At 57.6% G+C, this 26,336-nt stretch overlaps 2 protein-coding genes across 6 annotated transcripts in view; one reads left to right on the forward strand and one right to left on the reverse strand.

Moving 5' to 3' along the window:
- PAM16 (presequence translocase associated motor 16) lies at nucleotides 1-11,849 on the forward strand. 3 transcript variants are annotated; one of them, XM_058434164.1, is made up of 6 exons: nucleotides 80-164; nucleotides 7,582-7,715; nucleotides 7,907-7,991; nucleotides 9,707-9,843; nucleotides 10,226-10,291; nucleotides 11,728-11,849. In XM_058434164.1, exons 2-6 carry the CDS (start codon nucleotides 7,653-7,655, stop codon nucleotides 11,764-11,766), a joined length of 390 nt encoding a protein of 129 aa, XP_058290147.1. In that variant the 5' UTR covers nucleotides 80-164; nucleotides 7,582-7,652; the 3' UTR covers nucleotides 11,767-11,849. The 3 variants fall into 3 exon arrangements, with proteins under 3 accessions (XP_032000721.1, XP_058290147.1, XP_058290145.1); XM_058434162.1 differs by lacking the exon at nucleotides 11,728-11,849 and adding an exon at nucleotides 10,809-10,963; XM_032144830.2 differs by lacking the exons at nucleotides 7,582-7,715; nucleotides 11,728-11,849 and adding an exon at nucleotides 10,809-10,963 and having other exon boundaries at nucleotides 1-164.
- Nucleotides 11,601-26,336, reverse strand: part of GLIS2 (GLIS family zinc finger 2) — a 23,766-nt gene continuing 9,030 nt past the window's right edge. Inside the window, exons 1-7 of one of the 3 annotated variants that reach the window (XM_058434145.1) lie at nucleotides 19,466-20,028; nucleotides 18,689-18,927; nucleotides 17,652-17,824; nucleotides 16,213-16,389; nucleotides 15,997-16,130; nucleotides 15,797-15,915; nucleotides 11,601-14,473 (exon numbers count right to left, since the gene is read on the reverse strand). In XM_058434145.1, coding sequence (XP_058290128.1) covers nucleotides 13,674-14,473; nucleotides 15,797-15,915; nucleotides 15,997-16,130; nucleotides 16,213-16,389; nucleotides 17,652-17,824; nucleotides 18,689-18,860 — 1,575 coding nt within the window. In that variant the 5' untranslated portion in view covers nucleotides 18,861-18,927; nucleotides 19,466-20,028 and the 3' untranslated portion in view covers nucleotides 11,601-13,673. Of the gene's footprint in view, nucleotides 14,474-15,796; nucleotides 15,916-15,996; nucleotides 16,131-16,212; nucleotides 16,390-17,651; nucleotides 17,825-18,688; nucleotides 19,322-19,465; nucleotides 20,029-26,336 lie in introns of those variants that run through there. The other 2 variants (XM_032144828.2, XM_032144829.2) reach the window with 2 other exon arrangements.

The following is a 26,336-nucleotide window of genomic DNA, read 5'->3' on the forward strand; positions in this document are numbered from 1 at the left end:
CCGGTGCCCCGCCCCAAGACCGAGGCAATACGCATGCCCAGCGCCGTGTCGCGCATGCGCTCTCTGAGGCTTCCCTTGACCTCTGACCCGCCGACCACGCTTGAGCCCCGGCCGCGGGGCCAGGAAGTCGGAGTTTGAACCCCCGAGGCAGAGCGGCTGCCATGGTGAGGCCCGAGTCGGGCGCTACCGGGGAGGGGAAGCCGAGTCGGGCCGGGGGCCCGGCGGCGAGCTCCGGGCTGGGGGGCGGGCGCCGTGTGCCCCGCGCCCCGCGCCCCCTGCGTGCCCGGCAGGAAGCATGGTCTGGGGGCGTTGCACCCGGGGGAACCGAGGCCGGCAGTGGTGGCAGCAGCGGCCTCAGGGCCAGGGAAAACCGTCTGCCTGGAAGAGGCCGGGCAGATGTGGTCGCGCTGTGCTTAGCCCGCGTGTGAGCGAGCAGCCGTGGGCGGCAGTGGAGCATGAGTCTGGCCGGTGAGCACATCCCCTGCCCTGGAACCTTACAGCGCTGCAGAGTCGATGTTGCTGCCCTGTTGTTATCCCCACTGGAAAGCTGGCCTTTCCAGGGAAGTGGCAGACCTGGGGCTTGAACTAGGCCTCGAGACACCGAGCACGGAGCGTTTGTGTGATACCGTTGGCACCTAGAGCCAGTCAACAGACCTGGGCTACACTGACTGTCAGGTCACCTGGGGAACCTTTAAAAGTGCAGGTTTGGCTGGGCGCGGTGGCTCACGCCTGTAATCCCAGCACTCTGGGAGGCCGAGGCGGCGGATCACGAGGTCAGGAGTTCGAGACCAGCCTGGCCAACATGATGAAACACGGTCTCTACCAAAAAATTTTAAAAATTAGCCGGGTGGGGTGGCGCGCGCCTGTAGTCCAAGCTACCCAGGAGGCTGAGGCAGGATAAACGCTTGAACCCGCGAGACAGAGGTTGCAATTTGAGCCGAGATCCGCCAATGCACTCCAGCCTTGGCGACAGGGTGAGACTCCGTCTCAAAAAAAAAAAATTATATATATGTATTATATATACCATATACATCTATGTATACTATATGTTGTGTTATATATATTTTTACATATCTATTTTATGCACACACACACTATATATATATATATATATATATACACACACACATACACATATTAGCTGGGCATGGTGGCGCACACCTGTAATCCCAGCTGCTTGGGAGGTTGAGGCGCGAGTATTGCTTGAACCCAGGAGGTAGAGGCTGCAATGAACCAAGATTGTGCCACTGCACTCCAGCCTGGGTGACAGAGCAAAACTCTCTCAAAAAGAAAAAAAAAGAGAGCAAAAAAAAGTTCAGGTTCTCGAGCTCTATCCCTGGAGGTTCTGCACACATGAGTTCCCCAAGTGACTCTGTTGCAGCTGGTTCGGGGAGCCACTTCTTAACTAACGTAGTATTAAGGATAATGTAACAGCTAACAGGTTACAAGTGCCAGCCCCTGAGCTGAGGCTTTATGTAGAGTCTCTCATTTAGTGTTTATGAAGTCCTGCTGTCATTGTCCTTATTTTACAGATAAGGAACCTGAGCCCCAGACAGTTTTGACTCCACCATAGTCATGCATCCCACGGTGTCAGAGACCTCTTTTGAGCCCAGCTGTGTCCCAAAACTCATGGGGTTTTTTTGGTTTGTTTTTTGAGATAGGATGTCTGTCTGTCGCCCAGGCTAGGTGCAGTGGAGTGATCCTAGCTCACTGCAGCCTTGAACTCCTAGGCTCAAGCAATCCTCCCACCTTAGACCCCCAAGTAGTCAGGCCTACAGGTGAGTTCCAGCACACCTGGCTAATTTTTAATTTTTTTGTAGAAATGGGGTCTTCCTGTGTTGCCTGGGATGGGTGGAGTACAGTGGTACGATCACAGCTCACTGCAGCGTCAACCTCCTGGGGCTTAGGTGATCCTCCCATCTCATCCTCGCAAGTAGCCTCAGCCTCCTGGGTAGCTGGGACAACAGGCATGCTCCACTATGCCCAGCTAATTTTTTGTATTTTTTGTAGAGATGCAGTTTCGCCATGTTGCCAGGCTGGTCTCAAACTTGTGGGCCCAAGCGGTCCTCCTGCCTCGGACTCCCAAAGTGCTGGGATTATAGGCGTGAGCCACCGCACCCAGCATGACAGTATATTAACAGGAAAAGAAAGTGCTGGCCGGGCACAGTAGCTCACACCTGTAATCCCAGCACTTTGGGAGACCCAGGCGGGTGGATCACGAGGTCAGGAGATCAAGACCATCCTGGCTAACACGGTGAAACCCCATCTCTACTAAAAATACAAAAAATTAGCCAGGTGTGGTGGCAGGCACCTGTAGTCCCAGCTACTTAGGAGGCTGAGGCAGGAGAATGACGTGAACCCAGGAGGCGGAGCTTGCAGTGAACCGAAGGTCGCGCCACTGCACTCCAGCCTGGGTGACAGAGCGAGACTCCGTCTCAAAAAAAAAAAAAAAAGAAAGTGCTAGGCTAGGCGCGGTGGCTCACGCCTGTAATTGCAGAACTTTGGGAAGCCCAGGCGGGTGGATTGCCTGAGAGCTCAGGGGTTCGAGACCAGCCTGAGCAACACGGTGAAACCCTGTCTGTACTAAAAATACAAAAAATTAGCCGGGCATGGCAGCGTGCGCCTGTAGTCCCAGCTACTCAGGAGGCTGAGGCAGAAGAATTGCTTGAACCTGGGAGGTGGAGGTTGCAGTGAGCTGAGATCGCCCTACTGCACGCCAGCCTGGGCGACAGAGCAAGACTCCATCTCCAAAAAAAAAAAGAAAGTGCTGTCGGAAGGTATACATGGGAGAGCCTGGAAAGGTTTTCACCCGAGGGATGGGGGATGATGTTAAGTCCTGAGGGATGCTGCGTTTTGACAGGATCAGGGTAGAAGGGAGGATGTTCAAAGTGGAGGAACTCAGAACGGCAAAGGCCCTGAGGAGTACAGAAGCATGAGAGCCGCTCTAGGAGCAGAGGGTGTGGCTGCAGCGTGGAGAGAGGTGATGGTGAGAAGTTGAGGCCAGACCAGGCGCTGTGAATGCCAAGCTGGGGAGTGGACCAGATCTGCAGGCGGCAGTGGTGAATTGTGTGTTTACTGGGAGATGGCCAGAACCCTCCCGCAGAAGGCTTAGGAGGCGCTTGGAAACCCTGCCTGGGGACATGGAGTTCATGAGACAGCAGGTTGGGCAAAGTTGCAACAGCCATATTCATTGAGATGCACCAGGGGCACTTGCTGCGCCGGCCACTGGCCAGGCCCCGGATGTCGTGGCACATGCTACAGTTGTGGTCCTGACCTTTCTCCTGTCTAGTTGTGATGCCCGTATCTGTTCTCAGGAGCCCTGGGTGACCAGCGTGTCCTTGAGAGTGAGTCTCAGGCTGTCTGCTTATCTACCCGGAGCCTGGGGCTTGGCCTCAAAGGCGCATTGCATGCGAATCTCAAAGACACAAGTCAGTGTAAGCCCCATTGCTGAGTGCCTCCCACAGCACTGTCTGTGGTCCCAGCTGCTGGGCTCTGGTTCTGCCTCGGGCCAGGTTGCTGCCCAACAGCGAAGTGCATGTGCTGCCCCCACGCATGCCAGGGTTGGATCCTGTGCTTCTGACTGCTGCTCGCTGACAGCCGCATGGCCTCAAGTTGGATGCCAAGTCAGCTGGGTCCTCTCACCTGGGACCCTCAGGCCCAAGTGTCAGTCAGTGGACTATGGGATGTTTGGAGCCTCTGGGAGAGGCCTCAGACAGTGGTTGTTTTGGTCACCCATGGTAGCCACAGCTGGCAGAGCTCTGCTCCCTATGAATGAGCTCTGAACTCAGCCTGACCCATGGCAGAAGCTCAGGGGATGTTGGAGTACTGGATAGGCGGATGATGGGCTTGGCTGCACCGCCTAGTTCTGGACCTGCCACTGTCTGTCCATGTGGTGTTAATGGGCGTTGCCTCCTGAGGCTTTACTGTCCGCTTGTGAGGAGGGTATTATTCTCTCCATCTTGCAGTTAAGAAAACTGAGGTAGGCTGGGCACAGTAGCTCACACCTGTAATCCTAGCACTTTGGGAAGCCGAGGAGGGCAGTTCATGTGAACCTAGGAGTTCAAGACCAGCCTGGGCAACATGGCAAAACCCCATCTCTCCAGAAAAGTACATTTAGCCAAACGTGGTGGCATGTGCTCAGCCTCCAGAAGTTATGAAATTTCCACCTACTTGTGAAATCCTAACCCGTTTGTGTTTGTTCATTCCCCTAATGGCCCATATCACATCCCGCCTGTTAAGGAAAGAGCAGGTCCTCCGAGGCTGAGTACAAGTAGCTCCAGCTACTTGGGAGGCTTAAGCAGGAGAATCTCTTGAGGCCGGAAGGCTGAGGCTGCCAGTGAGCCATGATTGCACCACTGCACTCCAGCCTGGACGACAGAGTTAGACTCTGCTTCCAAAAAAAAAGGCCAGGCATGGTGTCTCATGCCTGTAATCCCAGCACTTCGGGAGGCCAAGGCGGGTGGATCACCTGACGTCAGGAGTTTGAGACCAGCCTGACCAACATGGTGAAACCTCGTCTCTATTGAAAATACAAAATTAGCTAGGCTTGGTTGTGTTCACCTGTAATCCCAGTTACTTGGGAGGGTGAGGCAGGAGGATCGTTTCAACTGGGGAGGTGGAGGTTGCAATGAGCCGAGATTGAGCCACTGCACTCTAGCCTGGGTGATAGAGCGAGACTCAGTCTCAAAAAAATAAATAAAAAATAAACCCAAACCGGCCGGGCGCGGTGGCTCACGCTTGTAATCCCAGCACTTTGGGAGGCCGAGGCGGGCGGATCACGAGGTCAGGAGATCGAGACCACGGTGAAACCCCGTCTCTACTAAAAATACAAAAAAGTTAGCCGGGTGTGGTGGTGGGCGCCTGTAGTCCCAGCTACTCGGAGAGGCTGAGGCAGGAGAATGGCGTGAACCCGGGAGGCGGGGCTTGCAGTGAGCCGAGATTGCGCCACTGGACTCCAGCCTGGGCGACAGAGCAAGACTCCGTCTCAAAAATAAAAAAATAAAAATAAACCCAAACCAAAACAAAAAAAATAGATTCAGAGAGGCTGAGTAATTTGTCCAGGGGCACACAGCTATTGAGAAACAGATCTAGGGTTCTGGTCCCAGGTCAATGTGGTTCTCGTTCTACTTCCTTGCTGCTTCCCAGCTCCCTGAGGGAATGTAGTATGGTGTTTTGCAGCCTTCATCCCTGAGGAAGCAAAGGGCCTGTATCAAATGAGCTGCTATTTTGAAAGAAGCTTTGTTACTTCGTAGTGCCTGGTCATTGTCAGATTTTGTGAAACGGTAGTAATGAATGAAAACCAATGTTTACTGAGCACCTACTGTACCATTAGGCTCTGTGCCAGGCACTTGACAGGCATTATTATCTCATTTAATCCATATGACAGCTTTATCGGTGGCCACATTTTACAGGTAAGCAAACTGGGGCTCAAAGGAGTTGAGAACGTGTCTGTCACACAGCTGGGATTTGCACACAGGTGATCCCAAAGCCTGCAGGTGTAACTGTTACACTACACTGCGTCTTCTCGGAGATGCCGCCCGCAGGAACCTTGCTGGCCTCAGTGGGCCGTACAGTCTGCTGAAACTTTGCAGGCCAGCCCCCCTCTGTCCTGCAGCTCTAGGCAGCTGAAGCCACAGGCCACCATGGCGCTTTGGTTTGAAGTGTGCAGGTGATGGTTGGGGAAGCTCCCCAGTTATGACCTCAGCTCTTGCTGTTCATTATTTTGTAACAGTCTTTGGCCTTGGCAGAAAAGTAAACGAGTGATTGCAAGGCTGTGTGATGGCAGCAGAGGGACCGAAGGCTGATGGTGGGAGGGGTAGTCTGAGACCTGAGCTGTGTTTCAGGCCGAGGGGACCCTCTGCCTTTCACCTCTGTCCTTCAGACAGCACCAGCATCCCATCCCTGAGCCTCCTGTTCCACTCAGGAGGGGCTTTAGGAAGGTGAAGTCAGGTGAGACCGCAGGTGTCAGCAGGTGCATCCCTGACCCTCCCTCATCTGTAGTACAGCCACAGCCCTGCCCCTCGCTGTGATCACAGGAGGGTCTTCTCTGCGCTCTTTCTGCTGTGAAATCCAGAAGTTACGAAGTTTCTACCTACTTTTGAAATCTTAACCCACTTGTGTTTGTTCATTCCCCTAATGGCCCATAATCACATCCCGCCTGTTAAGGAAAGAGCAGGTCCTCAGAGGCTGAACAAGGCCAGCTCTGGAGTCGAATCCACTGGAATCTGGAGCAAGCCCCTCTGGCCTCGGGGTTGGGTTCTTGATACTTGTCGGCTTGCCCAGGTGCCCTCCCTTCGGACCCCGGGACTCTGTGTAGTGACTACTGTGACAGATAGCACCAGCCTCGGGTTTCCGGTCTGCCTCCGTGGCACCCGCTGTATGTCTTCAGGCCGGTCACCAATCCCCCACCCCCCGAGTTGTCAGAATTAAACGGCACAATGAATTGAACGTGTTTGGCACCGTGCCTGGTGTGCGGACTCAGTTGATACTTGTTGACGGAAGGGAAATCTACAGAAAAGCACCAGGAAGAAAGGGAAAGTCACTCGGCTGTGCCACATGAGCTTTCAACCTATGCTAAGCTGCCTCCAGCCCGCGCCACCCCCCTGCGTCTACGGCTTTGCAGTCACAAGGTCCTTTGTATGTGCTGTCTATATATAATCGCTTTGTTTCACATAAGATCTGTGCATCTTTCCATGTCATCCGCCAGATTCCCAGTCTTTCCCAGGCCAGCCTAGACTGTTGGCTGCTCATAGGAACTCCCTTCTGCCTTTTCTCCTGCCAGTTTTGGCTCAACCCAGTCCCTCTGCCTAGAAAGCTCAGTATTTCCGTCATGATTCTTCCTACCCTGCAAAGCCCAGCCCAGGAGGAACCCCCTCCTCTCACAGAGTCCCCTCCTCCCACACAGAATCCCCACCTCTCACAGAACCCCCTCCTCTCACAGAACCCCCTCCCTCCTCCCACAGAACCCCCTCCCTCCTCCCACCCCCCTCCTCTCGCAGAACCCCCTCCTCTCACAGAATCCCATCTCAGTCTTGAGTTTTCCCTCTCGACTCTCTTGCTTCCAGTCACATCTTACTGAGTCCCCAGGACCTCCATGGGGCATGGAATCACACGTGCAGCCTTCCGGCATGTTCAGCTTGCTGTGTGACAGTGGGGTTCCCTGCCAGGCCAGCAGTGTGCTCTGACTCGGGGCAGGGACCAGGTTCTGTGTAGCTTTGTGCTCAAGTGCTGAGCAGAGTAGACTCTCAGCAGATGTTTGAATGAATGAGTGAACCAATGGCTGCACAAATGAACGAGCCTGACTCTCCCTCATGATTTGGTCCATAGTGTGTTTAAATACCCTCCTAGTGGGCTTTTAGCTCCTTGAAGATGGAAGCAAGTTTGCTTAGTAAGTTTGTTTTATTGAATGGAACGGACTTAAAGTCATCGGACTTGGGAGAATTAGGACAGATCTGTTTCCCCATTGGTAAAATAAAGGTTGGGCCTGATGATCTCAGAAACTCAGGAAGAGCGATCGTCAGCCCCAGGGTCGAGAGTGAGATACTGCCAGGTCCAGGACTGTCCCTGTGTTCTGGCTCCCAGACCACAGTGTTTCTTCCTGAAGCCGGTGGCTACAGCCACTTTGCCTTGCTCCTCTACGCCTTTCCTGAAGGATGAGTGGGGGCCAGTCTGCCTCTGGGAGCTCCATCAAGTTCACCCACCTGCCTGCCTGTCCAATGAGTAACTAAGCCACGCACCATGGAAGCTTTCATTCAGGGTGCTTCGGAGGGGTTGGCCTGGGGCTGCAGCTCTGTGCATCATGACCTCGGGTCTCTGGGAGGCTTGCCCCTCGGCAGCCATTTCCAGGGCCCATCTCTGTGGGCGCACAGGGAGCAGCCTGCTAACCGGGTGCCTGCTTTGCCCACAGGCCAAGTACCTGGCCCAGATCATTGTGATGGGTGTGCAGGTGGTGGGCAGGGCCTTTGCACGGGCCTTGCGGCAGGAGTTTGCAGGTAAGCATGGGTCTGTCTCCCCTGTGGGCTGGGAGTTCCTCTCCAGGTCAGCCTTTCCCCACAGCCATGGGCACCTCAGGCCTGCTGGTTCTTCAGTGTGCATGGCCTGGGGCACTTCTCATGGTGGGGGGTGGTGCCAGACCAGGGCATCCTTCAGTGGTACCTGGTTAGCAAGAGCATCCAGGGCAGGAACTGGTACACTGGCCCATCTGGATACCTGGTTTTGTAAACTTTTTTTTTTTTTTTTTTTTTTTGGAGATGGAGTCTCACTCTGTCGCCCAGGCTGGAGTGCAGTGGGGCAATCTTGGCTCACTGCAACCTCTGCCTCCTGGTTCAGGTGATTCTCCTGCCTCAGCCTCCTGAGTAGCTGGGATTACAGGCACCCGACACCACACCGGGCTAATTTTTGTATTTTTAGTAGAGACAGGGTTTCACCATGTTGGCCAGGCTGGTCTGGAACGCCTGACCTCAGGTGATCCGCCTGCCTCAAAGTGCTGGGATTACAGGTGTGAGCCACAGCGCCCGGCCCTGGTTTTGTAAACAGATCTTTTTTTTTTTTTTGAGATAGAGTTTTCGCTCTTATTGCCCAGGCTGCTGGAGTGCAATAGCGCGATCTCGGCTCACTGCAACCTCTGCCTCCCGGGTTAAAGCGATTCTCCTGCCTCAGCCTCCTGAGTAGCTGGGACTACAGGCATGTGCCACCACGCCCGGATAATTTTGTATTTTTAGTAGAGACGGGGTTTCTCCGTGTTGGTCAGGCTGGTCTTGAACTCCCAACCTCAGGTGATACGCCCACCTCGGCCTCCCGAAGTGCTGGGATTACAGGCGTGAGCCACCACACCCAGCCTTTTTTTTTCTTTTGAGAGGGAGTCTCACTCTGTTGCCCAGGCTGGAATGCAATGGTACGATCTCGGCTTACTGCAACCTCTGCCTCCCGGGTTCAAGCAATGCTCCTGCCTCAGCCTCCCGAGTAGCTGGGATTATAGGCATGTGCCACCACACCCAGCTAATTTTTGTATTTTTAGTAATTTTGTATTTTACAGGGTTTCACCATGTTGGCCAGGATGGTCTCAATCTCTTGACCTCGTGATCTGCCCGCCTCGGCCTCCCAAAGTGCTGGGATTACAGGCGTGAGCCATCGCGCCTGGCCGACAGGCTGCTTTCAAGGCAGAGTTGAATGGTTCTAATGCAGGCTCGTTAGCCTACAAAGCCTAAAATAGCTACTCTCTGAGCCTTTAGGAAAAGTTTAGCAGCTCCTGATTCTAGGTTCTGGGGTCACTGAAAGGGAAGAGGTCACCCAAGGCAGTGGCTTTGGTGGTCTAGGTGATAGGTGGGCAGCTGGGCCCCTGCAGAGCCCTCTCATGCCCGCAGCCCCACTATACAGTCTCCATCATAGCCTAAAGCTCCCCAATTTGCTGTGCCCCTGGGATATGGGGGTTGGGGGACAGGGTCATCTCATGGTCTAGGTTGGGGACCAGGAGCCAGGTTTAGTGGTCAGATCCTGCTCTTATCCTCCAGTGAGGCACGTCTGTCCTCACTTTCCCAGCCTCTACCCCCTAAAAAAGAAACCACTCCTGGAGAAGAGGCAGCTCCTAGCCACCTGTCCCCTGTGTCTCTCATCCTGTGCTGGTGGCAGGGGTGAGCCACCAACTTGGAAGGCCCAGGGTGAAGTGTGGGCTGCTGAGGACTGAGCGATCACCCACATGTCCACACAGCCAGCCGGGCCGCAGCTGATGCCCGAGGACGCGCTGGACACCGGTCTGCAGCTGCTTCCAACCTCTCCGGCCTCAGCCTCCAGGAGGCACAGCAGATTCTCAATGTGTCCAAGCTGAGCCCTGAGGAGGTCCAGAAGGTGAGGCCACTGGGCCACCCTGAAGTTTGAGGGGGAGAGGCTGCCAGGGTGGGAAGAGTGAAGGGAGGCCTGGCCAGGGAGGTCCAATGTGGAGGCTGCAGCTGTACCCAGCTCGGACTCCAACTTGCGGGAGCCACTGTTGCTCGTGAAGTTTTAGTAGGCCTGAGGCAGGACAGTCTAGAGACAGAGTGCCTTCCGGTAGCAGCTGAGTCACCCTCCAGGGTACCTGACCCCATCTCTGCCTCTCAGTGGCCACACAGCTGGGTGTGGCACACAGGGTGGAGAGGAGTCCTGTTGCCTGTCTCATGTGGCCCCACATAGCCTGCCCAACGTCTCTCGCCTGCAGTCTGCAGCCCTCTCACCCGTCCCCTCTCCTCTGCAGAACTATGAACACTTATTTAAGGTGAATGACAAATCCATGGGTGGCTCCTTCTACCTGCAGTCAAAGGTGAGTGGTCTTTGCTTCTGGGAGGAACGAAGTCATGGGACCCCCCTCTTCTCACTTGGGGCTCGATTCCCAGTTGGGGGAGCTGGCCAGCTAAGGGCTTGGCACACAGAAAACTGTGCCGGGCCTTCCCATGGTGTCCCAGTGTCAGGGAGGCCCCCTGAACTGCCACCCCTCTGACTGCTTCAGCTTTGCAGGGTCCAGCCACTCAGGCTTTGTCACCCTAGACAGCAGCCCTCCCTCCCAGCAGCTGGGACTTCGAAGGAGCAGGAGCCCCAGTGGGTGGGGTGCTAGAAACAGCTCTCAGCTCACAGAGGTCGCAGCATGCACTGGGCCCCTGCAGCCCAGCTCTGTCTCCCTAGGCCACCCCTTCCCTGGGGCGCCACTGAAGGAAGCATTGGTATCCACCCATTGCCCTTCAGAAGATGGACCTAGGCTGATGGGAATAGGCCGTCCCATGTGAGCAAGGGGTATGGGGCAGAGGCTTGGCCTCCCGGCCTGATTATCTGTGACCCGCTAGGTGGTCCGCGCAAAGGAGCGCCTGGATGAGGAACTTAAAATCCAGGCCCAGGAGGACAGAGAAAAGGGGCAGACGCCCCATACGTGACTGCTCGGCTCCCCCTGCCCACCCCGCCGCCTCTAATTTATAGCTTGGTAATAAATGTCTTTTCTGCATTTCTCGTGTGTATGTGTCCAGATTCCAGAAGGCAGGTTGCTCCTCCTGCCAGTTGCAGGGCTGTGGGTGCTGGAGATGGGGAGGCAGCAGCCTTCAAAAGCCCAGAAGGGCCAGGCTGGGCGAGGTTGGCGGGCAGCCGGCCAGTGGGCCCCAGCTGAGTCCTGTCACGTACAGGATGCAGCCGCTCCTGCTTCCACAGCACCCGTGCCAGGGTGAGGCTCCCTCCCATGGCGCCCCTGCCCCTCCCACGGGGTGGCGGTCTTCTGGCCCCAGAGCTCTGTTGGCAGCCACCCTGTCCCCGGGGCAGGTTTGAACCTAGCACCTCAGTAATCTGGGCACAATACCCCAGAATGTGGCTGGGGGGAGAAGGGCCTTTGCCCACTGCTCTCCAAAGCCACAGCGGGCAGTAGTGGGCTGAGGACCTGAACCTTGGGATGCTCTGCCTGGAATCTTCTGTCTCAGTTCCTGTCACCTGTGCGCCCTCAGCACCTACCTCCTTCCCAGCCTTCCAGTTCCTGCTCTAGGCGGCAGATTGAGAGGGAGGAACACCTGCAGGGTCGGAGAGAAAGCCCGGATCAGGCCTGCAGGGGCTCAGGGCAGTGGTGGCCTCATGTCAGGGCCGGGTTCCTGGCACATCCACGACATACAAGCCATCTTTGTAACTCACTTTTATTGTTTCTTTATAAACTTCCTCTCCCATGGAGGAATATATTGTTATAGTCATTAGCTTATCTCTTTTTTTTTTAAAACTCTATGCTAACAGCAATGGAGCCAAGAGGAGGAAAAACATAAGCTACAATAGAAAGGCACTTAGAACCTGTTAAAATACTGACATCCTGGAATGTGCAACAACAAACCAATGACAACCACAAAAAGTACACCGGCCCTGCCGAGCCTGGTCCGTCACCGAGTCGCATGCTGAGCTCGTCGGCCTTCCAGTGCCCTGTTCCTCCGCTCTGCTCAAGTCGCAAACCCATGAGCCCGCCAGGGACTTAAGGCCTGGGGCCCTCACAGGGGTGGGGGCTGCTCAGGGCCTGGGTAGGGCCCGCAGAAAGGAGACCAGCTCCCTCCTACCTTGCTCATAGCCCCTTCGAGGGGCAGAGCCAGTGCGGCTGGGCCGTTAGGGCTGGAGTCCAAAGCCCAGTGGCAAGGTGGGCCGGGTCAGGGTGACCCCTCTGGGACAGAAGGGCAGTCTGGGAGAGGGTGGGGTCAGCAGAGCTGCCAGAGGACCTGCAGGGCCACTAAGGACCCCAAGGCTGTCTGGGCAGCTGCCTCGTTTTACAGATGGGAAGGTGGAAGGGCTTGGCCACTCAGAGGCCTGGTGACAGGGCAGCCCTAGAAGCCAGAACTCCCAGCTGCCAGGTGGGAGAGGGAGCAGAGAGAGGCCCCAGATGGGGGGGGCATGGCTGCGTCCATCCCCCAGGGCGTCCTGGGATGGGACTGGGGCACAAGGCCCTCCAGCACCACCCTTAAGTGGTTCTGGCCCCTGCCAGGGTTCCTCTGAGTGGCACAGAACCTGGGGGGGCCTGCTAGGTGTTAGGGGTGAAGAAATGCCTCTGAGAAAGCAACCCAGCAGGGAAAAGCCAGAGGAAGCAATGTGTCATGAGTCCCGCACCCTCCTCCAGCCACTGCTTCCCTCAAGGCCTTCAGTCCACAGCCTCCAGAAAGCTCCCAGCACAGCACTGACTGGGAGCCCCCTCCCCTGCATGCTGTCACTTGGAGCCCCCAGACCAGGAGCTGTGTCCCAGCCTGTGGTCGGTCGTCCCCAGCCAGCCTCCCCTTCCTGGTACAGGACCAAGGACCCGAAGGCCTCCGCAGGGGGCACTGCCCAGGCCAGACCCAGCGGGGGTGGAAGGAGGAAGACGGGGCACTGGGCCTGGCCCCACATGCTCCCTGAGCCAGGGCCCAGGCCACTCAGTATCCTGACACCATAGCTGGCCTGGCACCTCCCCTTGCCAGCTCAGGGGCCCTCAGACCTGCTTCCCACGCTTCCAGGGTGCCCCAAAAGGTAGAGGGAGGAGACCCTGGGGTGCAGGGGTGGAGTGGCCAGCTATCCCGTCTGGTACTGTGGGCCTGGCCTGGGGTGAGGAGGGCGGCTGCAGAGCGGGCCTCCCTCTAACTGGGAGGCGCCTTGTCCTGGGGGGCATGCTTCTACCTGGGGCTTTGCAGGGGCCCGCATCTGTCTTGCTTTCCCTCTGGAGGCAGGGTCAGAGGGAAAGGGGTCCAAGGAGCCCCCAGGGCAGGGGCTGGGTGAGCCTAGGAGGGAAGGGCAGGCCTCTGGTCCCTAGGGGCTCCTCTCAGGAAGGGGGAGCCTGGTGCCAGCAGGAATGGCAGATGCCACCCCCTCTGCTGGGAGAGGGCGACTTGCCCTGGGTGGTCACTAGGTGAGGGAGGTGCCAGGGTGGGAGAGGGAAACGGGAGGAGGTCGGGCAGGGGAAAGCCTCTCAGAAGCTGAGGGCTGGGTCGTGGGGGACAAACAGGAGCGAGGCTTCAGCACCCAGGAGCACAGCTCTCCCTGCATGACAGGCCAGGTCCCCACCCGGGGGCTGGGAGGCCAGCCATGAATGACCTAGCACCAACCTTGCTCCCGGTGGGCTGGGGCTGCCTGGGCAGTAGGACATTATTGCTATTTCACAGAAGAGTTTCTGTTCGTCGGGGGCAGTGCCGGGAGCTGCCGGCGGGGCCACCACAGCTGTCCGTAGGGTGGGCTCAGTTCACCACAGCCGGTTTGAGCAGCACCGAGCCCGGCGGGATGACCACCCAGCCAGGGGCCAACGCCTCTGGGCTGCTGGCGGCTGAGTTGACGCCCGTGGACAGGTCCAGCACGGTGCCTGGCAGCAGGGGGAGTCCATCGGGGCTTGGCCGGGAGCAGCTGCTCTCCGTCCTTTCGAGGGGCGTCTTGCGGCCCTCCATGCCCAGGGCCCTGGTGGGCACCGACCCACGCCCCTTCTCCCCCTCGGCCTTGCCACCAGCGGCGCCAGCGAGGAGGGAGACCACAGGCAAGCCCAGTCCGCCAGCCCCAAAGGGCGAGGGCAGCAGCGGGTTCTTGGCCAGATTGAGAGGCAGGACGGGGCCTGGCAGCCCAGGGCCCATGCCCCCCCCACCCCCACTGCCCGCACCATTGCCACAGGCCAGGGCACTGAGGTCGAGGGGGCCGGGGGCCAGGGGTAGGGGCAGGCCGGGCAGGCCAGAGCCTCCAAAGAGGGCAGCTGGGTTGGGGATGATGATCTGGGCCCCACTGACATAGGGGCTGCTGTCGGGGTTTGGCAGTGGTGGCTTGGCGGGTGGGCGCAGCTGTAGGAGCTCTTGCTGCTCGTGGGACACAAAGTGGCCGTGGGCCTTGATGTGCTTGCGCAGTGAGCTGGGGTCCGTGTAGCGCTTGTGGCAGCCGGGCATCTTGCAGTAGTAGGGCTTGTCCACGTAGTGGGTGCGCGTGTGCTTAAAGCGGTCACTGGAGTTGGAATAGCGCTTGTTGCAGCCCTCGTAGGGGCAGACGTAGGGCTTCTCACCTACAGGGTGGTGCAGTGCAGTGCCGCCGTGAGGGGTCTCTCCCCTTCCTGGGTCTCACCCCAGGCACTCAACATTCCCCCAGGCCAAGCACTCCCTGGGAGCACAGATGCCCCAATTCTGGGGGCAGGGGGCATCCCCGGCATGTGGCACGAGATCTACCCCCACGCAGGGCACAGAGGCTGAAAACCCAGCCTGGTTGACTCCAGCTCTGCCTGGCCTCGCCCTGCACCCTCTGCTACAGAGGGTGTGCCTTTCAGCAGCAGAACATGGCTTTGGAGGCCGGGCCCGGTGGCTCACTCCTATAATTTCAGCACTTTGGGAGGCCAAGGCAGGCAGATCACTTGAGGCCAGGAGTTCCAGACCAGCAGGGGCAACATGGTGAGACCTCATCTCTACTAAAAATACAAAAACTAGCTGGGTGTGGTGGCGGGTGCCTGTAATCCCAGCTACCTCAGAGGCTGAGGCAGGAGAATCACTTGAACCTGGGAGGCGGAGGTTGCAGCGAGCCGAGATCATGCCACTGCACTCCAGCCTGGGTGACAGAGTGAGTCTGTCTCAAGAAAAAAAGACACCATGGCCTTGGAGATCACATCCTGGCACAAGGCGCCCAGCGTGGGCCTGGCCACAGGGAGTGCTGCCTCGGCGCCACTGCCCTCACTCAACAAATGGCTGAAGGTTCACCAGGCATCTGCTGCTGCCCTGGCCAGAGCAGGGGGCCACATGTAGTGACTGACCTCCTAATACATGGCTCTTCACCTGGAGATGTGCTGCCAGGGTGAAATAAACACCAGGAAAAAACATACACATCAGCTCCTTGAGGCTTTGTCATGAAATGAAGAACTTCCATATCTCACCGATTTGTCTTTAATATTGAATTGATAACACACTGGATGTACTGGGGTCAACGAACCATATTACAATTAATTTCACCCATTTCTTTTTGCTGTTTTTTATGCAGCGATTGGGAAATGTAAAATTATGTCTGTGGCTCCAACAGCCAGAGCTGTCCTGCTATGGGCCTCGGCTGTAGTCGAGTGAAGCGGACCTGGCCTCTGCGATCACAGAGGTGGCATTAGTCAGATGATACCCACGGGACCCAGGAAATGGCATTGGTGCTCCAAGAGCAGGTGCTGGGTGGGGGGTCTGACTCTCAGGGGATGCTTCCCCCAGCAAACTGCATTGGAAAAGGGACCCCTGGGTGATGAGGTCAACCCTTATCTCTGAGGCCCGGGACTTACTTACAGTCCCCTCCCCCTGGGGACCTGCCCAGCCGGTCTCAGCGCCCCCTTCATGGGCCAAGCCGCCTGGCCCCGGCCTCTTACCTGTGTGCGACCGGTTGTGGATCTTCAGGTTCTCCAGGCGGGAGAAGCTCTTGCTGCAGGTCGGACAGCGGTGCGGCTTCTCGTTGGTGTGTGTGCGGATGTGGATGAGCATCTTGTACCTGCTCCAGGGAGGGCAGGGGGCGTGGCTCAGCTCACTGGAGACCCCAGTCCTCCCTCTACCCCTGTCTCCCCCGCCTCACCTGGCGTTGAAGCCTCGGCCATGGCGAGCGCAGCCCTCCCAGTGGCAGCAGTACCCCGCGTCCTTCTCGGGCTTGACATGGTAGTCGTTGACGTGGTCCACCAGGTCTTGCAGGAGCTCAAAGAGCTGGTTACACTGCGGGGGATGGGAAGTGTTCTGAGCCCATGCGGGGTGATCTGCCCCAGACTCCACACCACTCTTCCTGGCCCCCACTCACCTTGGCCCAGCGACACACCAGCTGCTTGGGCAGGGGCAGGTCTGGCGAGAGGCACTTGTCCTTGGGAGGGGTAAGGAAGGAGGAGGCAGGCAGGTGCAGGGCCCCCCCGGAGCCGAGGGGCAGGAAGAACTGGAAGGAGCTGGGGACACCATCCAAATAGCGCAGTGGCTGGAAGTCCTGGGGTGCGAAGGGAGGGCTAGTCAAGGTCCTGCTGGCCCGGAGCGCCCCTGTCCCATCTGTAGTGGACTGAATGGTGTCCCACCCCAGCCCCTACCTGTGCATGTGGCCTTATTTGGAACTAGGGTCTTTGCAGATGTGATCAAGTTAACATGAGGTCACACTAGATTAGGGTGGGCCCCACATCCAGTGACTGGTACCTTTTTTTAATTTTTATTTTCTTAATTAAAAAAAAATACATAGCCAGGTACGGTGGCTAACGCCTGTAATCCTGGCGCTTTGGGAGGCTGAGATGGGCGGATCACTTGAGGTCAGGAGTTCAAGATCAGCCTGGCCAATATGGTGAAACCCCAATTCTGCTAAAAATACAAAAATTAGCCAGGCCTGGTGGCACATGCCTGTGATCTCAGCTATTTGGGAGGCTGAGGCAGGAGAATTGCTTGAACCTGGGAGGCAGAGGTTGCAGTGAGCCGAGATCATGCCACTGCACTCCAGCCTGGGTGACAGAGCTAGACCCTGTTAAAAAAAAAAACAAAAAAAAAACGGGCACAGTGGCTCACACCTGTAATGCCAGAACTTTGGGAGGCCGAGATGGGCAGATCACTTGAGGTCAGGAGTTGAAGATCAGCCTGACCAACATGGTGAAACCCCGTCCCTACTGAAAATACAAAATCAGCCAGGTGTGGTGATATGTACCTGTAGTCCCAGCTTGGGAGGCTGAGGCAGGAGAATCGCTTGAACCCGGGAGGCAGAGGTTGCAGCGAGATGAGATCCAGGCCACTGCACTCCAGCCTGGGCAGTGGAGCAAGACTCTGTCTCAAAAAAATAAATAAATAAGTAAATAGAGATGGGGTCTTGCTATGTTGCCCAGGCTAGTTTTGAACTCCTGGGCTCAAGCGATCTTCCCACTTCGGCCTCCTAAAGTGCTGGGGTTACAGGTGTGAGCCACCATGCCCGGCCATGACTGGTGTCTTTATAAGAGAAAGCAGAGAGAGATTCGGACACAGGGGGACAAAGACCGTGTGAAGACAGGGCAGAGCCTGGAGTGAAGCAGCTACCAGGCTACAGTGCCAGGCATTGCCAGAAGCCGCCAGAAGGCAGGAGAGAGGCAGGGAAGGTTCTCCCCTAGAGCCTTCCAGGTAGACTGCAGCCCCCGGAATCATGAGGGTAACATGTCTGTTGTTTTCAACCACTCAGTGTTGGGGTACTTTGTCATGGCAACCCCAGGAAACCGTCTCTCTGGAACTCTCACCCTTCCTTACCGAGGCACTGGGCACTGGAGGCAGGTCACCATTGCCCTGGCGCTCAGGGGACAGCGAGCTACTGCCATTGGGGGAGTCCAGCCCAGATGGTGGTGACAAGCTGAGGTCCACAAGAGGGGCTGCTGAAAAGCGTCCCTCCACCTTCTCAGGGAACTTAGAGTTCAGCAGGAAGCCTAAGGGAGAGGCACAATTCAGAGAGTGCTGGAGCGTAGAGTCCCGGTGGGCCAGGTCCTCCTGCCTCCGAACCCCCACTGTGACCTTGGGAGCAGACACCAGCCATGCCCCCAGATCACACGAATCTGAGGAGCAGCCTGTGGAGCTGACAGGTGTGTGACACCACCCACCACCTCTGAGCCCCCGTGAGCCGGGAGGAGGAAGTGCCCGCTTTACAGACGGGAATGGTCTGGCAGACAGGGTTAATAACAGAACAGCACGAACCCAGGGCCCCTGGGTCCCTGCCAGACGGGCAGGTAGGAACCTTTCTAGCTTTTCCCAGGCCCCTGCCTGCCTCAGTGCTTCCTTCTGTAAAGTGGCAGGTTCAGGCTGGGCTGCTCCCATAGCCTTCCCCTTCGGACAAGCGGTGAATCTGGTTTTCGGGTGAATCTGCTCTTGAGGCAGGGCAGAAGTGGTGCACGTCACCCTAGGCCCGAGCACTGGGAATCTCTGAGAGCCACCTGCTGGGCTCAGACCCAGCCTCTACTGCCCAGGTTGGCCAGCTGCACCACTCCACAGCCCACGGTGCAGGTCCTGGGACCACTGCCACTCCTTCTGAATGCCTGGTTGCCCAACCAGCTGTTCCAAATCTGCCCAGAGGCCTCAGTTTGCATCGTGTGCTAGCCACGTGAGCTGGGTGTTGGAGCTCCCACCTCCCTCCAGACATACACTGCTGGGCGGATGGAAGGACAAGCGTGTGGGCTTCCCATGAACCGCAAGCCAAGAGGGGCTGCAGCTACATGCTGGTGGACACACTTGGCCATTCTCTCTGTCACCATGGGTGGATCAGGGCTGAGTCCCCCTGCCCTGCCCAGGGCCAGTACCTGAGGGCGGGGAGCCTGGAGAGCCAGGTGTGGGGCTGTCATCCACCAGGCCCAGCTCCCTGTGCAGAGCACGGGGCCGGACCACACCCAGCGTCCTCTCCCGCTTCTCTCTCGCCGCCCGGAGCTTGGTGATACTCAGCTTCAGGTCAAGCGGCTCGTCCAGGGAGTGCATGGTGAGGGGGGCTGGAGTTGGAGGTGGCAGCAGGCAGTGGGCTCCCAGCTAGTCTTCACGCAGGAATCTGGGGAAGGACAGGAGCTGTGCTGTGGCACTGAGACCCCAGGCTTCTCCTCGGGCTGCACTCATGACAGTCTAACAGGAGCAGGAGCAGGGGGCAGTGTGAGGTTGTCTCCTGGGTAGGGAGACCCTCCGAGCGACCTGACTAGCAGCTATCATGGGGGGAGAGCCAACAGCCTCCTCAGAGATTCCACATCCGCTTCCCATGAGTCTCTTGGGGAAGACAAAGCTCATGTTCTCCATTTTGCCATGAAACTGAATTTTATTTATTTGCTGACAGGGTCTCGCTCTGTCACTCAGGCTGGAGTGCAAGTGGCACAATCATAGCTCACTGCAACCTCGACCTCTTAGGCTCAAGCGATCCTCCCACCTCAGCCTCCCTGGTAGCTGGGACTACAGGCAGGCATCACTCCTGGCTAATTAAAAAAAAAAAATAAATTTTTTTTTGTAGAGATGGGGTCTTGCCATGTTGCCCAAACTGATCTCGAACTCCTGGCCTCAAGCAATCCTCCTGCCTTGGCCTCCCAAAACGCTGGGATTACCTGCCTGAGCCACCACACTTGGCGAAACTCAGTCTTTTAGAGGCATCGCCTCAGATCGCAGAGCTCAGAAGAGGAAGAACTATCAGACTTGCCAAGAGCAGCTCAGTCGGGAGACCCTAATCCAGTAGCGCTAGAGGAATTAAAGACACACACACACAAATATAGCGGTGTAGGGTGGGAAATCAGGGGTCTCACAGCCTTCAGAGCTGAGAGCCTCTAACGGAGATTTACCCACGTATTTATTGACAGCAAGCCAGTGATAAGCATAGTTTCTATAGATTATAGACTAACTAAAGTATTCCTTATGGGAAATAAAGGGATGGGTCTGGCTAGTTATCTGCAGCAGGAGCGTGTCCTTAAGGCACAGATCGCTCATGCTATTGTTTGTGGTTTAAGAACACCTTTGGCTGGGCGCAGTAGCTCAAGCCTGTAATCCCAGTACTTTGGGAGGCCGAGGCGGGGGGATCACGAGGTCAGGAGATAGAGACCATCCTGGCTAACACGGTGAAACCCCATCTTTACTAAATAACAACAACAAAAAATTAGCCAGGTGCGGTGGCAGGCGCCTATATTCCCAGCTACTTGGGAGGCTGAGGCAGGAGAATGGCATGAACCCGGGAGGCAGAGCTTGCAGTGAGCTGAGATCGCACCACTGCACTCCAGCCTGGGCGACTGAGCAAGACTCTGTCTCAAAAAAACAAACAAACAAAAAAACGCTTTTAAGCGGTTTTTCCGCCCTGGGTGGGCCAGGTGTTCCTTGCCCTCATTCTGGTAAACCTACAACCTTCCAGCGTGGGCGTCATGGCCATCATGAACATGTCATAGCCCTGCAGAGATTTTATTTATGGCCAGTTTTGGGGCTAGTTTACAGCCAGATTTTGGGGGGGCCTGTTCCCAACAAGATTCAAGGCCTGAAGCCAGATCTCCCAGGAACTGGCTAGCCGAGTCCTAACAGCCATTTCTAACAGAGCAGGAGCCATGCTCCGGACTCCCACCCTGTTTGACCCCAAAGATCTAGAACCAGGCCAGGGGGCAAGGAGCATCCTCTGAAATGGCCAGCAGGCAGCCACGCTCACCTCCAAGGAACTCGCACCAGGCAAACCGAGGAAGTGGGCACAGCCAGGGGCCCCACCTCCCTCCCTGCAGAGGCCTAGAGGAGAGGCGTCGCAAGCCAGGGAGCCCCAGGGCGCTGGGCCGCCACCAGGGGGCAGCTGGGGATTGTGGCCTGGCCCTGCCGGCTGGGGCAGGGTTGGTGTTGACCAGCTCTATCTGGGGGTTAACATATAAATATGTAGAAATTATTTTTTACTGGAGATGATATTATTTTGGTATAACTTCCCATGCTGTAATTTTCATCATTTTTCTTAGAATTTCTCACTGGTTTAATTTTCGTTTTCTTTTTGGAAATGGAGTTTGTCAGTCACCCAGGCTGGAGTGCAGTGGCGCGATCTGGGCTCACTGCAACCTCTGCCTCCCGAGTTCAAGCGATTCTCCTGCCTCAGCCTCCCGAGTAGCTGGGATTACAGGCGTACACCATTGCACCCAGCTAATTTTTCTATTTTTAGTAGTGACAGGGTTTCACCATGTTGGCCAGGCTGGTCTCAAACTCCTGACCTCAGGTGATCTGTCCGCCTCGGCCTCCCAACGTGCTGGGATTACAGGTGTGAGCCACCTCGCCCCATCTGGTGTAATTTTCCTCACATGCAAATGATTTAACAGTATCCACCGACCCAAGAGCAAGGTCAACGCTTCATTCTAAACCCAAACTTCACATTCAGAGCACCAATCTTTTCCTAAGCGGTTAAACACGACATTTCCTTGCGTTTGTTCATTGGGATTATTACAACTTGAAAATCTAACTGCCACACAATCACACTGTGAGATCCCGTCTTTCGCGGTATTGGGGTCTTTACTCAATACCAAAGGGCAGCCATGGTGGACATAACTACCACATGGTGAAATACTTTGGATATGCCCCTGTGTGTTTCCCTGGGGGCTAGCATGGCCTGTGAGTGGGGAGAGCTGCCCCGATGCTGTCCACAGGGCAGGACAGGAAGGCAGCTCCCACGTCCTCCCCTTCTGCCCTGACTCTCCAAGCAAGTAGGGCATAAAACGGTCCCTTCACTGGAGATCGTCTGCTTCTAGGGATACATCCCAAGACCCCACCCCAACATGGCTGATACAGGGGTCTCAGCACAGGGAGGCTGCCCACCTCTCCCAAGGCTGCAACATCAGAGTCAGGGCAGCTGTGCTAGGCCGTGGAACCTAGGTCTGCGACTCGCCCCTGTTGGAGCCGTCAGATTGTTTGAATTTGCCTCCCAGGCCATGCATGGGCCAGAGGCTCCCAGAGATGCGGTGGGGTAGGGACCACACCCCCGCTAGCAGGTGGGTGGGTGACAGTGATGGATGGACCAGGGTCCCCTCCACCATTTCTCTGGCTGGACAGGGAGTTGCCCTCTGCCTGAACCCCTGCCAGTTCCATCTGTCTATCTGTGTGTCTATCGTCCTGCTACCTGTTTATTTTTAGACACAGGCGCAGTCCAGCCTCCCCGAAGCTCCTCTGTGCTGGGAGCCTGGATGGGGAGGAAGGAAGTAAATATTTATGCTGATGAAGAATTCAGGAGCCAGGAAGGGCTGGTGGCCTGGTCCCTTGGCTGGCCCAGGGCCACAGGCCTCACCACAGCCTCTGTCCTCACCCCCACCCCCACCCTTCCGGAGAACGGGACCACAAGGGCAGGATGGTTTGGGAACTGGGAATTCCAGCTGACGGGGACACTCAACTGGCAGCGCTGCCTAAGCAACATCCTTTGGCACCTGCCCCACTGCCTTCCCAGGACAGATGGGGACTCGGGGGAGCCAGGGGCCCTGAGTCACCTTGTTCTTAGGGCCTGCAGGGGACACTTCCCCAGGAGGAGCCTGTCTCCCCAGGTGGGGCCAGCCACACGGCCCAAAGCCAGAGGGAGGACTCCAATGACCTCCCTTCATCAGCAAGCCCAGTCCCCAGGGGCACCCCCACACAATTCCTGCCACTGGGTCCTGCCAGGGAGGCAGGGGTTCATTCCAATGCAGGCCAGACCCCGGCACAGGGCCTAGGTCTCCACCCCCGGGAAAGGAAGGAGCTGCCCCCAGCCCTACACCTCCCAGCATCCCCGTTCCAGGCCCTCCCCACCCAGAGTTTTTCTTCCTATGGAGGCCCCACCCCAGAGGGGAGACGGTCAGTGACCCTGCTTCAGTCCTGACCTTGGCCAGCCTTAAAGCCTCCCCTTCCACCCCCGCCCCGACCGGCAGCAGCCAGTTCTGGGCTCTGCTCTGTGCTTTGTTCCCGGCTGGGTGAAGGGGGCAGGCGAGAGCCAGGTTCCTGCTCTCCTGAAAGCCTCGGAGGCCCAGAGCGGGGAGCAGCGGGCCTGCAACCTGGGAACCCTGAGTGAGTGCCCATGAGCGGGTGGCCGTGGCTCTCCCCAGCGTGAGGCTGACAGCCTGGCTCTGGACAAGCTCAGCCGGAGGCCCGGGGTACTGCGGGGTTCCGAGGGCAGGAGCCGGCTCTCGGTCAGGTGGGGGCACCCTGTGGATGCTCCCCGGGCGCAGCGCAAGGCCCGCCGGCCCCACGCCCCTCTGCGCCTCCTGGTGGAGCCTTCCGTGCCTCAGTTTCCCCCCTGGTGGGACGGCGCAGCGTGGAGGGTGCACAGAGCCCAGGGCCGCGTCTCTCGAGCACCCAGCCCGGGATGCGCCCACGGCAGCGCCCCCACACGCAAGGGCCCAGGGGTTGGGGCGAGGGCTGGGGGTGTCGGTGGGGGGGTGGGGGCCGCCGCGGTGGTCGCGGAACCGGCCGCTGAGCGGCTCCTCCAGCTGCAAAAGGAACTAATTAGAGCGGGGCTAGCGGGAGGAAGCGGCTGCGGCGAGGGAGGAAGCGCGCGGGGGCGGCCGCGGGGACCACCGGGGCGGCGGGGGCTTCGGGGGACCGCGCCCGGCCCTTCCCACCCCCCCAGAGCGGGGGTCACCCGGAGGGTGGGCTGGGCGGGCCCCCCGCCACCCCGGCCGAGACAATGGCTGCTATTGTGTGCCCGCCCGCAGCCGGAGCAGACGGCCCCCAGCTGCTGCGCTGGCGGAGCCACCCGGCCCCCCGCCCGCAGTCCCCGGCCAGGCCAGGTAGCCAAGGATCCCGCCCCGGCAGGCGGGGCCGGCCACTGTCCCCACCCTCCCTACTGGAAGGCACGGGGCGACCCAGCACACTCAGGGAAACTAAGGCCTGGAAAAGACAGTCTCTTCCAGGGCCCCTTGGCCTGGGGTGGGTCATACACCAGAAGGGGTAAAGGACCATCAGGTACTGACCACGTGTCAGGCCCATCTGTCCATGGATTCACTGAGCCCTCTACAACCCTGCCTGGCAGTCAGTAGCTGCTGTCATTTTCCCGGTCTCACAGATGGGGAAACTGAGGCTTGAGATCACTAGGCTAATAGGGAGCTGGCTGGAGTCCTGCTCTGAATAAAGCTCCTTCTAGGCCAGGCGCGGTGGCTGACGCCTGTAAGCCCAGCACATTGGCAGGCCGAGGCAGGAGAATCCCTTGAGTGCAGGAGGTCTACACCAGCCTGGGCAACATGGAAAAATCCCGTTTGAAATACAAAAATCAGCTGGGTGGCCCGTCGCAGTGGCTCATGCCTGTAATCCCAGCACTTTGGGAGGCCGAGGGCGGATCACCTGAGGTCAGGAGTTCCAGACCAGCCTGGCCAACATGGCGAAACGCTGTCTCTACTGAAAATACAAAAATTAGCTGGGCCTGGTGGCGGGTGTCTGTAATTCCAGCTACCCGGGAGGCTGAGACAGGAGAATCACTTGAACCAGGGAGGCGGAAGTTGCAGTGAGCTGAGATCGCACCACTGCACTCCAGCGTGGGCGACGGAGCGAGACTCCATCTCGGAAAAAAAAAAAAAATTGCTGGGCGTCGAAGCAGGGACCTGTGGTCCAGCTACTGGGGAGGCTGAGGTGGGAGGATCACCTGAGCCTGGGAAGTTTGAGGCTGCAGTAAGCCGAGATCACACCACTGCACTCCAGCCTGTCTCAGAAAACAACAAAAAAAGCTCCTCCTTTCCTGCTTCGGGGAGGGTGGCTGGCAGGCCCTGGGCCTGTGGAGGTGCAGGGTGCACTGGGGGGCTGTGTGCACCCACCCTGAGAACCACTTGGTCTCTTTGCAGAAGGAAGCGGGTCCTCTGTAAAATGGGGCTGCATCCCTGCCCCGCTCCCAGCAGCATGGGGTCAGGTGAGTGACCAGCGTGGCAGTTTTGTCAAGGGCAATGTGAGGGACACCCCTTGCCTTGGAGTGTCCTGCGAGTGCCCTTTCGGTCAGCAGTGGCCATTTAGCTGAGGACTTGAGGACAAGGCCTCAAGATGCATCTCTCAGAAGTCTACGTGGTCACCTTTGTTTTTTGTTGTTGTTGTTGTTTTTTGAGACAGAGTCTCACTCTGTCGCCCAGGCTGGAGTGCAGAGGCGCGATCTCAGCTCACTGCAAGCTCTGCCTCCCAGGTTCACGGCATTCTCCTGCCTCAGCCTCCCGAGTAGCTGGGACTACAAGCACCCGCCACCATGCCTGGCTAATTTTTTTTCTTGTATTTTTTTAGTAGAGACAGGGTTTCACCGTGTGTTAGCAAGGATGGTATCAATCTCCTGACCTCGTGATCTGCCCACCTCGGCCTCCCAAAGTGCTGGGATGACAGGCGTGAGCCACCAAGCCTGGCCTTTTTTTTTTTTTTTTAAGACACAGAGTCTTGCTGTGTCTCCCAGGCTGGAGTGCAGCGGCGTGATCATAGCTAACTGCAGCCTAGGCTCAAGAGATCCTCCTGCCTCAGCCTGCAGAGTAGCTAGGACCACAGGTGCACCATCACCACACCCAGCTAATTTTTAAATTTTTTATTTTGCAGAGATGGGGGTCTCACTGTGTCATCCAGGCTGGTCTCGAACTCCTGGACTCAAGCCATCCTCCTGTCTCTGCCTCCCAAAGTGCTAGGATTACAGGCAGGAGCCACCACGCCCAGCCCATGGTCTTCTAATTTAACAGAAGAGGAAGTGGGTCCCTGGTCACTCCTGAACCAGTCAGCGAAGCCCTGGTCTGTGGGTGTCCCTGAGTCTATTACTGGAACCATCACTTCAGCACTCTGGTCTTACAGATGGGGAAACTGAGGGCTGAAGGGGGAGGCATCCAGCCCGGGCTGCACAAGTAGGTGGCAAACCCACAACTGGAAGCCACGGGCAAGCAGCATGAGGACAGTATCCACAGCCAGGTGCGGACAGGCATGCCTCTCCTGTGAAGGCAGCTGCCGTTTCATCCCCATTTTATGGATGCAAAAACTGAGGCTCAGGGGAGTGAAGTGACCCATCCAAGGTCACACAGCTTGTCCATGGCAGAGCTGGGTTTCGACCCCAGGTAAGTCCAGAAGCCATGTTCACCATTGGCCCTTCCTATGCCAGGGGCTCAGGCTTGGTACCCCCTCCCCGCTCAGGGACTTGTGGGGCTAGGAGGGACAGCAGAGCAGGCAGTGGGTGGGCGCTGGAGGGGCTGGCTGGGGTGGGGGGCCAACCAGGAGGCTTGGAGAGCCGAGGGCAGATCTGCTGCCAAAGCAAACGGCCCCACAGCCCCGAATTCCTGGGAACCAGCTGCGGCTCCCTGCTCTGGCCAAGAGCTCCACCCTCCTTGGCCGCCCAGCAGCAGGGGCTGGAGGGCAGGGGCAGGGCCTGCTGGGGGCCCCAGGCAGGAGGCCTCGTCCTCTCAGGGCCCCCCCTTCCTGACCAGGCAGCAGAACCAGGCACGAAACCTGGGGCCCCACCCGGCTCTGCTGCTCCCTCTGCATCTCTTCAGTCTGAGCCTCATCCCCCTCATC

This window comes from Hylobates moloch, unplaced genomic scaffold (genome assembly GCF_009828535.3).
Source record: "Hylobates moloch isolate HMO894 unplaced genomic scaffold, HMol_V3 SCAFFOLD_23, whole genome shotgun sequence".
Taxonomy (NCBI): domain Eukaryota; kingdom Metazoa; phylum Chordata; class Mammalia; order Primates; family Hylobatidae; genus Hylobates; species Hylobates moloch.

Coding starts and splice junctions, on each gene's coding strand:
- PAM16 (XM_058434162.1), top strand. CDS start 7,653: ATGAGTGGGGGCCAGTCTGCCTCTGGGAGCTCCATCAAGTTCACCCAC. Junction 9,844..10,225: donor GCCCTGAGGAGGTCCAGAAG/GTGAGGCCACTG, acceptor TCTCCTCTGCAG/AACTATGAACACTTATTTAA. Junction 10,292..10,808: donor CCTTCTACCTGCAGTCAAAG/GTGAGTGGTCTT, acceptor GTGACCCGCTAG/GTGGTCCGCGCAAAGGAGCG.